Raw genomic sequence first — 13,637 nt, forward strand, 5'->3', positions numbered from 1 at the left:
GTTGATTGTCGACGTCTGTTCATTCTTATCCAGGTAATCAAGAAAAGAAAGGCTTCTTTTGTAGAGAATCTTGCCAACACAGAAGAGAACTCATCCGACCATAATATATATTTCAGGAAAGGCAAGAAGATGGCGTTGATGGATATTTTGCTGCATCAGCATGCTATTGATCCCTCTGTTACTGACGAAGACATCAGAGAAGAAGTGGATACGTTTGTTTTTGCTGTAAGTTTTAGTTCTCTCAGAGTCAACCAGTGGCGCCCAGTGTACATAAGTACTGCGACACTGCAGCATCCCGAAGGAAAAAATTAAAAATTTAAATATTGTTTGTGTTTATGAATAATAACAGTGCTTAAAACATTATATAAATGCAACACAACAGGTTGCAGCTTATATTTTGACATTGAATAGTTAATAATTGGAATTGTTTGATCAACGCTTTAGATTACGAAAGAGATGCACTGCGATCTCACGCCGATATTCGTTTGCGCTTTGCATTGCATGTTACCATTCAGACACTGCTCAAACGGCAGTGTATTTTTCGTATCCTTACGCACGTTATGTCTGTGAAATATGAAACGTTTATTATTGATGCGCGTGCGTGGTGAACTATTTTTTGTCAATCTTATTTCATTTTGTTAAAATAACATATAATTATTTATTTATTATAGATACAAAGCTGAATTACGAGGAGTATCACTTTTGAAAATATCAAATGAATTATATTTTTTCGATTATCGTTACAAGAAACAAATGCACTGCGATCTAACGCCGATATTCGTTTGCGCTTGTCATTGCTCTTGATATGAAACCTTTTATTATTGGTGTTTGTTCGTGGTCAGGATGAAATATCTTTAATAAAGCAATTTTTAATATGTACATTTATTAAATATATTCATTACTGATTAGGGAAAAAAATTTTTTTTCTGTTCTTCTTTATAAGGACTATTCAATCTTAGACTGAAAATAAAATTGAAGTCTTCATTTAATTGTCTTTCATTAAATTTTTAGGGACATGATACGACATCTAATGGCTTAAGCTGGGCTTTGTATTGTATTGGGCGGCATTCCGATGTTCAGGAGAAGATCCATGAAGAAATTGATTCTATCTTTGGAGATGATATCGATCGCAGTGTATCGCTAGATGACATTAAGAAAATGAATTACTTGGATTGTGTATTAAAGGTGTGCTCCCCTCATTTACTTCTCGTGTGTACAGTTATCTATGGAAACCGTTTAAAGGCACAAGTTCATGTGCCCGTAACTTTCTTATTTTTCTTAAAGAATAGTTTGCATATATATTTTCAAAGAATGATGTTCCTATTTTTAGCGACCATTTAGAATTGCTTGAAATTCGAAATACAGCTACGGTTCAAGATTGGACAGATTGCCATAGCAACCCCAAGGTTTTCGTTTCACTTGAATTGATCTAATTCGGATTCAATGAATTAGAACTAGAAATTTTACGATTCTGGAGCTAAATCTGGATCATTATATTGCAATATTTCTGATTTGTTCTCTTATTAATCAGTACGTTTTTATTAATATAACTTTGATAAATGTTTGCTGGCAACTGATTAAGGAAAACGTCGTCACGTGTCGATGTTTTCCTTGAAGTTGATTCAACCATACATCAGTCTGTGTGGTTGATATTTTTCCACCATACAATATGATAACGTGATTTCTTTCTTGTTTAATTTATTGAGGTCTTTACAATTGAGCACTTGTTGGTGTTATTTATGTTATTTCCTTTATTTCTTTTTGTAATGATCTAAGATATCTATATTCAGGTAGGGGAATCATTTCTTTCCGATTCCTCTTTGTCTGTCCTATCGATACTTATTAGCATATGTTCTTGCTCGTTGTGACCAGGTGTTACTTGATTCAGCTACCATCTCATGTGTCACTTTATTCTCCTGGATTTTATTGTTTAAGTAGTGATCGATATCAGGAAACCCAGTACTGACTCTTGCACTTGTAAAGTCATTTGGAAATAGAGGCTCAAACCTTTGTAAGTTATCCTCAATAACTTACAAAGCTGTAGCATAACTTCAGCCTTGAAGTTATAGCCTTGGCCTGAGAGGAGAGTTTGGGTAATTCCTTATCTGGAAATAATGAGTTTAAACAGTTTATCAGCCACAGTTCTTGCTGTTTGATCTTTTATGGATGTGGCTTCTGGAAATCTCGAGAACATGTCTGTTATCACTAGTATGTATTTGTTGCCCTTCTAGGTGGTGGGAATTGGGCCTATAATACCCATGGTCACAGCCTGAAAGGGACGTGCGGGAGATTGCGAAAGGCTGGAGAGGATTCTTTCCTACGATGTTTGACTTTTGCTGACATAAGTGGCAGGAGGATACATATGATTCAACATCCTCTCTCATGCCCTTCCATACACCTGTCCCTCACTCTCTTCCAGGTTCTATTAAACCCTTGGTGACCCACTAGATTCGAGTCATGAAACGTGTCGAGCACCCAAAGAATCATGACTTTCGGAATCAGGATTTTGTCTTTTCATCTCCCAGTAACGTGTTGTTTCGACAACAAAAGACCATCCTTATCTACGTACAAGGTGTTATAGAACGAATGCTTGCCGAGAGTTTTTCTCACCCTTCAATACCATTTGATACACTTCCCCCCCCACCACACACACATTGGATCTATTTTCTGTGCCTTAATTAAGGGTTTTCTCCCAGGTTTGAAGTTTTTTTCGAGGGGGGGATGTTTGTTCTCTTTTAGCTCATAGCCTCTACTTATGGAGTTGATAGTTTCTCCCTCTATACTGGTACTCTCCTCTGGTTCAGAGTCCAGTGATCTGGACAAGTGTTCTTCTATTACAGGCTTTCCCAGGGATATAATTCACCTCTGTATTGAACGCCTGTATTTCCAGTGTCCAACGTATAATTCTCTGATTTTTATCTTTCATAGATGAGATGAACGACAGAGGCTTGTGGTCTGATCGCAGGATGATCTGTTGCCCCAACAACATGTACCTGAACTTCCTAAGGGCAGAGACAATGGCTGGTGCTTCCATTTCTATTACGGAGTAGTTCCTTTCGGAGGAACAGAGTTTCCTCCTAATGAAAGCAATGGGTCTAAAATCCTCCCTTCCTTTTGTTCTACTAATGAGGCAATTGTGTCATTGGAGGCATCAGCCGAGAGGAAAATGGTTTGTCCAAGCCTTGGATAAGTGAGAGTAGGTGATTTAGTCAAAGCCAAGTTTAGGGATTGGTAGGCACACTGTTTCACCCCCCCACCCACCCACACACACACACACGTGAATTTTACCCCTTTCTTTGTCAGCCTCACTATGGACTCCATGGATTTAGAACACTCAGGAATGAACTTTCGATAGAAGTTAACCAAACCTAAGTATCTCCAAAATTGCCTCACAGTGGTGGAGATTCTGGCCTTCAATATAGCGGTTACATTGGTCTTGGAAGGAACTATTCCAGCCTCACTTACCATGTGTCCTAGGTACTCCACCTCCCTTAGGAAGAAGTGACTCTTTTGACCATTTCAGAGAAATGCAGGCTCTACTCAATCTATCCAGAACTCCCAAGATTTCCCTGTGTACCTTTAAATTAGACGAGTAGACTAGCAGATTATCCGGGAAGCATATGATCCCTTCCCCATCATGTCAGAAAGGATAGAATTCATTAGACACTGAAAGCTCATGGCTGAATTTCTGCCCCCCCCCTGAGGAAGTCGCAAAGTTAATACTTTTGCCATCTTGTGGTGAAGGCAAAGTACTTCCTGTCCTCCTTCCTAAAGGGAATCTCAAAGTAGTCAGAGTTCAGGTCGAATTCGTAAAAGCATTTTGCTCCCTCCAGACCAATCAACAAGTCTTCGATTTTACACACTGGGAAATCAAGCAGATTGGTGACTTGTTCACCTCTCTCAAGTTCCAAACCAAACCTCAAGCTACCATTTGGCTTCTCTACGAGGTTGAAAGGACTGTTCCACTGTGAATTAGATCTTTCGATGACAGCCTTTTCATATTCTTGCAACAACTCCTGCAGTTTATCCATGTGCTAGAGGGGGGGAGTTGTTGATACTACTTAACGTACACAAGAAAATCAGAAGTGATCTAGACAGCATGTTCGACCTTATTAGTGCAGGATAAGGAGCCAATATCTTCTGTGAATACATTGCGGTAGCTATGGAAACCAGCTTGAAGAATTTCTTGATCTCTGTCCTTTTTCGCTCCGCACCTGACAAAGTGATGGCATTTTGGAGCAATTTCTTTCTCCATTCAATTGAATCTAATTTTGAATCTTTTAATTCAATCTCCATACCTTTATTTACTTCCCATTCATTTCCTGCCATAAACCTTCGTAGGAAGTTCCTTCCACAAAGAGAGAGTGTTTCACTAGCAAAGTCACACATGAAATGATATTTTTCTAAGAGGTCAAGGGCTAATATGACCTGATTGCTCGTATCTGCCAGCTCACGGACGACCAGCATTTCATGTGAGAGATTCACTGGGAAACACGGTATGGAAATTCTTACATTAACCTTCGTAATCAAGAGGAGCTCAACCATGGCAATTTCTATGATTTTAACAGGCTTCTGCAATTAAATGAGGCTATTGGGAACCAAAGCATTGAATTCCTTGACTAGTGTCATGGGAATCACATATATATGGGCCCCAGATTCGAAGAGAAAATTACATGGGATCTCCTCAACAAAACCTTCCATTAAGGACAGTGGTATTCTTCCCTGAACCTCTACTACCGCTACACTCTGTAATTCGGTAAGTGTTGATCTCATGCGAATTGTTCCTGCCGACAGACTCACTAGAGAATGCAACAAATTTCCCTTCTCTCCCACCTGAATCTAGTTTCTTCTTATGTTCCTTGCACCGATAAACATTATTTACGATAGCTTTTGTTCCCTCACTTTGATTACTAAGACCAAGAGTTCCTAGTCCTGTTCTTCGTTCTGTCTCAAACCAGGGGCAGACCTCTCTCTCTCTCTCCCTCTTGCTTTCGTGATAATTTATTACCTCTGTATACCCTTCCACAGAGCTATGCTGGTGTTTGAGTGATCTCAGATAACCTGAGCCTTTCCAGACTTGCTTTCGCATCTTAAGTGGAGGGGAATCTGAACGTCGGGCACCTCCAGTAGTAATAGCCTTAGAGAAGAGGAGTGTGCCATCTCCTCCAATGCTCTTTCTCTCTCTCTAGCCAATTTGTAACATCCATCCAACGTTTTGCATTTTTCTTGTACATTACCTCTCGTAACTTATTGCATAGACCTGACCTAAATTGCTGAAAGGCTATCCACTCAAGGTGTGGCCTTTCCTCCATGGATGCTCTCATAGATCGGGTGATAGAGAGCAATCTATTTATGTAACAAGTCACATTTTTTCCTGCATCCTGTACCCGCCCGTACAGCTTCCTAACGGATTGGAAAAACCTCTTTTCACTGGAGAACTCGAAAATAAGGATTTCTTTGAATTTTGAATAATCCAGGGTTTCCTTTAGGATAGGCGATTAAAAGAGAAAATTCTTCACCTTTCCTAAAAGCTTACTGCACAGTAGTATGAGGAGCTGAAAATCCGTCCACCTTCCAGACATTCTTAATTCTTCGACGTAGCAAAAAAATGCTAAAATGTAGTCAGTCTCTTCCCAAGAAAACTGCGGGAATACCTGCTGTGGATTAATGCTCCTAAAAATTTCTCAATAATCCATCCCAGAACTTGTTGCCTGAGTCATACTTGTATCTAAGTTTACAATATATTTAATTCCTTTTAAACAGTAAACTTACTATTAAACTGCTCTCTACCTTAACTGCCTGATTTGAATACAAAGCCTACTCACATTAATTTATCAATCCCTTTGAATTAATTAAAAAAATTAAATCCTGGCGGTTGCGCCATTGTTATTAATGTTGTTTTCGTTATTTGTTATTGTTATGACCTAAGATGTCTTTATTTAGGAAGAGGACATTTCTTTACGATTCCTCTTTGGCTGTTCTATCGATACCCAAACTATCAGTTCTGTGGCCATCACTTAGATTGCTCACGTGTCTGAATTCGATAAACAAAGAAACTGCCCCTGGGTTGAGCCAATTCCTTTATTTGAAAATCTGGAGCTGAGTCCTCCTTGGGTCCTGGAAAATTCTTTGTTAATGCTGCACCATCCAGAACCCTTAGATTAAAAAAGGCTTCTTAATCAAGGAGTGAACGCTCAGAGTGGCACACGGTTATACAATCTATATAATAACAGTTACCAAGTTAACTAAATCCCTTATTTTAAATTCTCATTGCAGTCGTGGTCTTCCCCAATTAGCTAGTCCCGCTCAGGTTCTACTTGATGAGTGGTGCATTGGATTCTTTCATCAGGCAATTTGTCAGGTAAAAGAAAAAGGATTTATTCATCAAACTATCGCAATACAAATTTACAAGACTTGTCATATAACTAAAGTAAATCTTTCTTCTAAGTTAACAGGCTTAACTATACAAAACTTGAATATTCTTAGTTGAATTCTACAATGAGACAATATTAGTTATGAATCAATCGGGAACCTTGGACTTTATCGGGTCTATCTCTCGATCCTTGCAATTCTTTCCACAGATCATTCCTTCTTCTGCATCTTCTTCACAGTTGTTTTTTCGATGGGCAGCCTGGAACTCACAGTCATGAATTATCCTATCCGATGCAGACGAGAACATCTCTGCTTAAGTTGGTCCACGTGGTCTAGGATGACAATCAGCTTCCGTTGATTCTCCCGCTTTATTGACAAAATGTCCCCACTTGGCTCGCTACTCTCGTAACTGCCTCTAGGCATCGTTCTGTTGATTGCACTCACGTATTCATCTCGGGGTATTTCTCGAGCTTTGCCCCTCGAGTGACCTGCTGCAAAATTGAGAGAAGAAAGAGGCCCTAGAGAGAGAGAGCAAGATAGCGGCGTCAAGTTTTATATATCGTACCTTGATATAAAAGGTACACCTATAGCGATCCTACAGCGTCATACCTGTCCGCCCGGCACTACTCCTTTGCACGTGGTTCCGGTCCTTCTCCTCGCTTCTCCCGGCAAACTCCTGGGTGCAACTTACTCCGTGCCTACTTTATTGCCGTGGGACACTTACTAATCCAAATGTCTTGTTTGGGAACTTTGAACTTACTTTTACATAATAACATAATTCTCATCAAATTTTTTCCATTGTTAAATTTACAAGAACAGGTAATATTTTGTTTCATAGACTAATCCAATATTAAAAGGCGTTTATTTAAAAGTTTTCAGGCAATTAACATCTCTACTTATATACAAGTATTTCTGTCATTGTTTTGATGCTTGTAAAATCCTGAATGAGATATTTCCCAACGAAATCTGTTCATTCAAGATTTAACGTTGGTAACATCATGTACTTTATGATAGTTTTGTTTGTTTTTATTAAACAGGAAGCGCTCCGTTTATATCCCCCTGTTCCAGTAATCCTCCGTTCTTGTACAAAAGAATTCTGTTTGGGTAAGTAATATTGGAAAATAAATAAGAGCAGAAGATATGTACCCACTTAGAATGTTAGGACACTTTAACACGAAAGCGAAGTAGGCAAATATTAATGGAGAAATGAGATGTGAATCACAGCATTGGTCAGAATAATATGCAATATGGCGTACTGATACAAGATTTTAAAAATTAATCAAATAATAATAATAATGCGAAATAAAAAGAAAGTGTTAAATAAATAAAAATTTCTTTATCAGTAGTTACAGGATTACATTTAACTAAAGTATTATTGATACAGGTAAATTTTATACTCTACTCTGAGAAAGTCACTGCCCCATGTGTGTGTGTGTGTGTGTGTGTGTGTGTGTGTGTGTGTGTGTGTGTGTGTGTGTGTGTGTGTGTGTGTGTGTGTGTGTGTGTGTGTGTGTGTGTGTGTGTGTGTTTCTTTCATTATTAACACTGGCAATAAAGTCTTGGTGAAAACAAAAGTTTATAACGAATAATAACTACTACAGTTGATGTCGACAGCATACAGCTATTCGTGTACTTCATGATTGAATATGGTAAACCCTAATGAAATCATCTGAACATCTCCAACCTAATATCTTAGTAGTTCAATTAAAATTGGATTAAAAGAGAAATATTTTAGTAGAATATCTATATTCAACCTATTGTTGATAATTAATTAAACGACTCCTAAGAGAGAGAGAGAGAGAGGGGGGGGATATTTCTTTCTAAACTTAAATGGAATTTTTGTTCCTTTTTTTATATCAACAAATTAGCGAAATACATAATAGTCTATTCAACTACTGTCATTTGCCGGCTCTCAACCTTTAACACAAACTAAAGCAAAGAAATTGAAAAATTAAATGACAAAAACTTTTTGAAGATTCATATGCTTTCTGACAGACAGTCCAGTTTAGAATTATTTGATTTCAGACGATCACATAATTCCTAAGGACACAACCATTGTCCTTCACATTATCCAAATGCATCATGATGAAGAAGTATTTCCCAATGCAAAAGTCTTCGATCCATCGAGATTCGAATCAGAAGAAAGCAGTAAACGCCATCCTTACAGCTATCTTCCTTTCTCTGTTGGTCCAAGAAACTGCATCGGTAAAGTAGAACACTTCTTATTGCATATTTCTTAGAAAAGTGTGTTAATTCCTAGCTTGTTTTTATTATTATAAAAACTCATTTCTTATTAATAAACATTATTAATACACATTCCTGGTGATAATGATATAATATAGCATTATCACCAGGAAATAACCGAATCCCAATGGCTAAACACAAAATACTGAGAAGAGAGAATCTAAGAGAAAGGTATCGTATAACCCGATCAAACACAACTCTCTACACAACCAGGCGTTATAACAATTTGTATGATCCACTGTGAGGGAACATCTTGATACTCACATTACTCAAATTTGCGTATAAAGTAAAACAGCTGAACAGTTACAAATTCTAACAGCACACTTTAGAACTGCAACAGTTACCATACATTTTGCATAAAACATGTTATCAAATGCTAATAAAAAGAAAAAAAAAACTGTTTATTTAAATGTTAATCCCACTGGCTTCAGAAATGCTAACTCAAGCTTCGAAATTAGTGGATATTCCGCCTCATCATCCTTTTACTGCGAATATTAGCATCTAAATCATTTTTATAATCATCACATTACCCTGTTATGCATGTAATCTAATCTACAATTATTATTATTATTATTATTATTGAAGCAACGCGAAAGTAACTCATATTCATTAATATATCATTTCCATTTCTTTACTTCACTTTAGACACACACACACACACACACACACACACACACACACACACACACACACACACACACACACACACACACACACACACACACACACACACACACACACACACACACACACACACACGCACACACACATAATCAAATATATTTAATTATTCAAATAGTGTTCTTAGTCTTTATAGACTTTATTTTTAGTGAACCAAAAAATGAAGTATTTATTGAATAATACACAATTAAATTAATAGTATTATTACTAAATGTAACGTAATCACATTTCTAGGTAAAATGTTACTATTATTATATATAGTGTAATAACCTTATTATATAATATACCATTATATAATATTATCTATAACCCTATACCTCGAGGTATTCCTGGCTGTATCCTTGTATGTTCACGGGGCCTGCTTGCAGGATGAAAAATGCCAGATAAACTGGCGGAAAAAGCCCTGCTGTCCACGCCCAAGACGGGCTAACTTGGCTATAGCTGAGGAAAATCCTCAAGTGTGTGTGTGTGTGTGTGTGACTGGGACAGTCTTCCCAGTCATATGGTTGCGAAGCGAAAAGCCACTAGACTATCCTCGCGGGCTCATTATTACTGTGCATAATATAATCATATTACTATGTAATGTATGAAAATACAATGTAATAAACATTCCTGTCCTCATTTACGCTCATGTGTAGACCCACACTTCACAGTGTAGGCGTTCGAAGCCGAAATCCTATGGAATAAGTTGATTAATCATTATTATTATTATTTCACCTCCACGGAGTCCATCGAGGGAGAGCACCAACTCTACAGCTCTCTGTTTCTACCACTCAATTCACCAACTACAACTGCACCAACACCATCTACCGTCAAGCACCACCACTAGCATTTCACAGACAATTACAAACATCCATGTCAACGACGGGATTCGAAACCGCAGCCTTTTGGCTGGAGATTTGATGCGCTAACCACTCGGCCAACCAGACTAGCCGATTTTCTATCTTTATATCTCTATATTTATATCTCTACATGTGTGTTCATTGGCTGGTTTGTCTGTTTCCGACCAAAGGACTTCATCTATACTGACTGAGCTACTGGAAGCTCTAATAAAACATTATTATTACTAAAAATGTTTGTAAATAATAAATTTACTTTGTATTGTATGATTGTACGAAATAGTAGGAAATATAATATTTTAATTGTAAATGTAAATACAACGTATAATCATACTTTCTCAAACTTTGAAGGAAACGTTGATGTGGACTTCAACAAACACTATTAATCCCATTTAATATCATTTAAATACCATTTAAACATTGCACTGAACCACAAGTAATAAAATGTACGGTGGTATTGTTGTCTAAATTGTACAGGGTATATGCATGTAATTACATGTAATTTATTTGAGAGATAATAATTTGTGTATTAAAAAAAAAGAAACATTTGGTAACCTCCATGGAGTCAACAGATTACTCGTTTACAGATTTCAATTCTGCTTATTGTATCAAACGTGTGTTAATTTTTGTTTATCTACTTTTTTTGAACATGCAGTTTCTTTGAAAGTGAATACGCATTAAAATATTAAATTATTATTATTATTATTATTATTTATTATCAAAAATTATGAAAATAGTAATAAATTATTATTATCATAAAAAAAATTAAGACCGAAGGTTGGATTTAGTGTCATTCTACAATGCAAAATTTACGATAATGAAATTAATATGGCATTTTTCTTAGAGGAATGCAGCATAAAAGTGAAATATTATTACTAAAATATTGAAACAAATAATTTTCTTTTTGAATAAAATTGTGAAGCAATAGGTTCTTCAACAATCAAAGATAGAGACGTTTTGAGTGTATAGATCATCATTATCATATCATCCATTTAAAGCAAGTTGCAACTATTTGCAACTAACAAGTTGCAAACTTTCCTGCCGAGAATCCGAAAGAATGAGAAACTCCGAAGAATTCTATCTTTAGTTCCGTAATATTAGTTACTGAACAGGATAGATATCAGCAATCTTGGAGAGCTTATAAAAAGTGCTTAAATGAAGCAGTTTCTAAATATGTCCCTAGAGGTTGAAGAACAAATGGGATGGGAGCGAAATGGATGCCCAACCTGTTGAAGAAAGAGAACTATAAGAAGATTGAAAAGAATAAAATTTCTTTTATTGTGAATATTGTACAGACAGCTAAATGCGCGGATGAAAATAAATTGGATGAGAAAGCGAACGGAAACAATAACTAAATTTATCGCTATACCTCACGTAAATAGAAAATAAATATTGACGAATAACTTCAGAAAATGCGCAAGGCATTCTTGTGTCAAAAGCAGTAAAGCAGATGGGATTGTTCAGTTAATGAGTGCTCACTTTGTTGAGATGTATCAACCAGGTGTGTGTAACATGGCGCACAGTGCTACTGCCTCATTGGATGAAGAATTACACGTGCATGGAAATGAGGTTGAAGAACTGTTGCATAATCTCGATAAGATTTTGTCTATAGGGACAGATGGGATATCAGCCCGTTTGCTGGGCTTTGTTTGTATAACCTGAGTCTCACTTCAGCAAACATATTTCAGGAATGGAAAGAATGTATATTTCCGTTGTACCATGGTAATGCAAAAATCGATGTATCTGACTATAGACCTCTCATTATCTCTGGTCTGGTGGTGAAGATTTTAGAGAAGTAGGTAAGAACTTGCGTAGCGTCTGCACGGAACAGCATGGGTTTACTAATATCAGTTCATATTTTTGCAAATTGCTCACAATTTATAACAATAATATTGCCGAGTTGGATAAATGGAATGGATACACGACGATACTGTTTGGTTTGCTAAGGCATTTAGTAGAGTACTACATGAAAAGTTGTTGAATAAACTGGAGAATATCAAATTGGAATATAAACTCTTGTCCTGGATAAATGGACTGCTGACAGATAGATATCAAAACGTTGTATACGGCTGGTGTGATTCTGCCAGATTTAAGGTAACCAGGGGTGGGGTGCACTTCAGGGTTCATTGTAGAAACATTGTTGTTCAATATATTAATGACATTAAGAAGGATCTAACAGGAGATTTTCAACTGTTTCCTGATGAGGCAAACATAGGCAGGGCAATCAGATATGCTGCTGATATTCAAGACTCACAAAATTGTTTGAATAAGCTGAAAATTGGGGCAATTAAAATTGCGATCAGTAATGTTAGTAAGCGTAAAGTTATGCACTTTCTCGTGATGATATTTCCAACGGCATATTTCCAACGGTAAATAATACACGAAACCGATGAAGTTAGAGATCGCGACTACTTATAAAAAACGGGATTAATTTTAAGCGAGTAATTTTGTTGACATTATTTAAAACATAACAGTATTTTACAAAATACGGATAACCAATAATTGAAAATTATGGTGCAGCTAGAAATGGCAGAGATAATTAGAAACTCAATCATTTCATTAAAATTCTTTGTTTAATTAAAGTTTTATAACCATTTCTTAAATTGAAACTTTCTTCATTTTATGTTTCAGGTCAAAGATTTGCTACTTGGGAAATGAAGATTGCTTTAACTAACATTCTTAGAAAATTTAACCTCAAGTCTCTGGACCCTCCAAATAAAGTGAATTATTTGCTAGAAATTGTACTTCGACCAATGAATAAGCTTCGAATACAATTTAGACCAAGACGAAGAAATGAGATCAGCTCTCAATCAACACTTGAATATTAATCTAATAGTCTATAATCGACAATAGCAGATGTTAATAATAATAATAACAAAGCTCAGTATATATAAAAAATTAATTAATAATAATAGCAACATGTAGATTGCTCATTTTTTTATTAATATCAAATAATATCATATGAAATGAAACTTAATGACAGTTAATGTAGTAAGTAAAATTAAATATGTTATTATAGTAATAAAACAGCAGCTGTTGTAGTTTGCGAATATGATAACATATAAACAATTAATAAATTGAAATGACTGTTGAAGTTGAATTAGTTGTTTTGTGGGTGATGTAGTCATACCAATTCATCAACACTTCTTGCGCCCTCTATGTCCATTAAATTGAAGCGAGTTATTTTATTTAACAAATAAAAATTAGTAGATTATAAATAATTCAAAACGTATAGCCAGAGAAATAATACAACAGAAATATTATAAAGTGAAATCATAATGCGTATAAATGATGGAGTTATATTTCACTATTAGTCTGAAGAAAAATATCTCGATTCCACTCACACACACACAAAAAAAAATAATGACTTCTGAATGTATTTCAATGTATATATATTGAAAGTATGAAAATCATGTATGATATAACTTATTTCACTTAACTTAAAGCAGATTTGAACTGTACTGTTGTTTGTAATATAATTTGTGAAAATAATTAAACATG

General features: G+C 36.0%; 1 protein-coding gene across 1 annotated transcript; it reads left to right on the forward strand.

The window, feature by feature from the left end:
* The first annotated feature begins 129 nt into the window (after positions 1 to 129).
* On the forward strand, positions 130 to 12,964 carry LOC150092073 (cytochrome P450 4C1-like). The gene is made up of 4 exons (XM_090415331.1): positions 130 to 225; positions 1,012 to 1,185; positions 7,410 to 7,476; positions 12,768 to 12,964. The coding sequence occupies exons 1-4, from the start codon at positions 130 to 132 to the stop codon at positions 12,962 to 12,964; spliced, it is 534 nt and encodes a 177-aa protein (XP_090271457.1).
* Positions 12,965 to 13,637: the final 673 nt, after the last annotated feature.

This window comes from Typopeltis vanoorti, unplaced genomic scaffold (assembly GCF_054136105.1).
Source record: "Typopeltis vanoorti isolate ZY-2024b unplaced genomic scaffold, IOZ_Tvanoo_1.0 HiC_scaffold_820, whole genome shotgun sequence".
NCBI lineage: Eukaryota > Metazoa > Arthropoda > Arachnida > Uropygi > Thelyphonidae > Typopeltis > Typopeltis vanoorti.

Bases quoted from the DNA above. Each gene is read 5' to 3' on its own strand.
- LOC150092073 (XM_090415331.1), top strand. From the start codon at position 130: ATGGCGTTGATGGATATTTTGCTGCATCAGCATGCTATTGATCCCTCT. The intron at 1,186-7,409 runs GTGTGCTCCCCT...TTTATTAAACAG, and splicing joins ACTTGGATTGTGTATTAAAG to GAAGCGCTCCGTTTATATCC. The intron at 7,477-12,767 runs GTAAGTAATATT...TTTATGTTTCAG, and splicing joins TACAAAAGAATTCTGTTTGG to GTCAAAGATTTGCTACTTGG.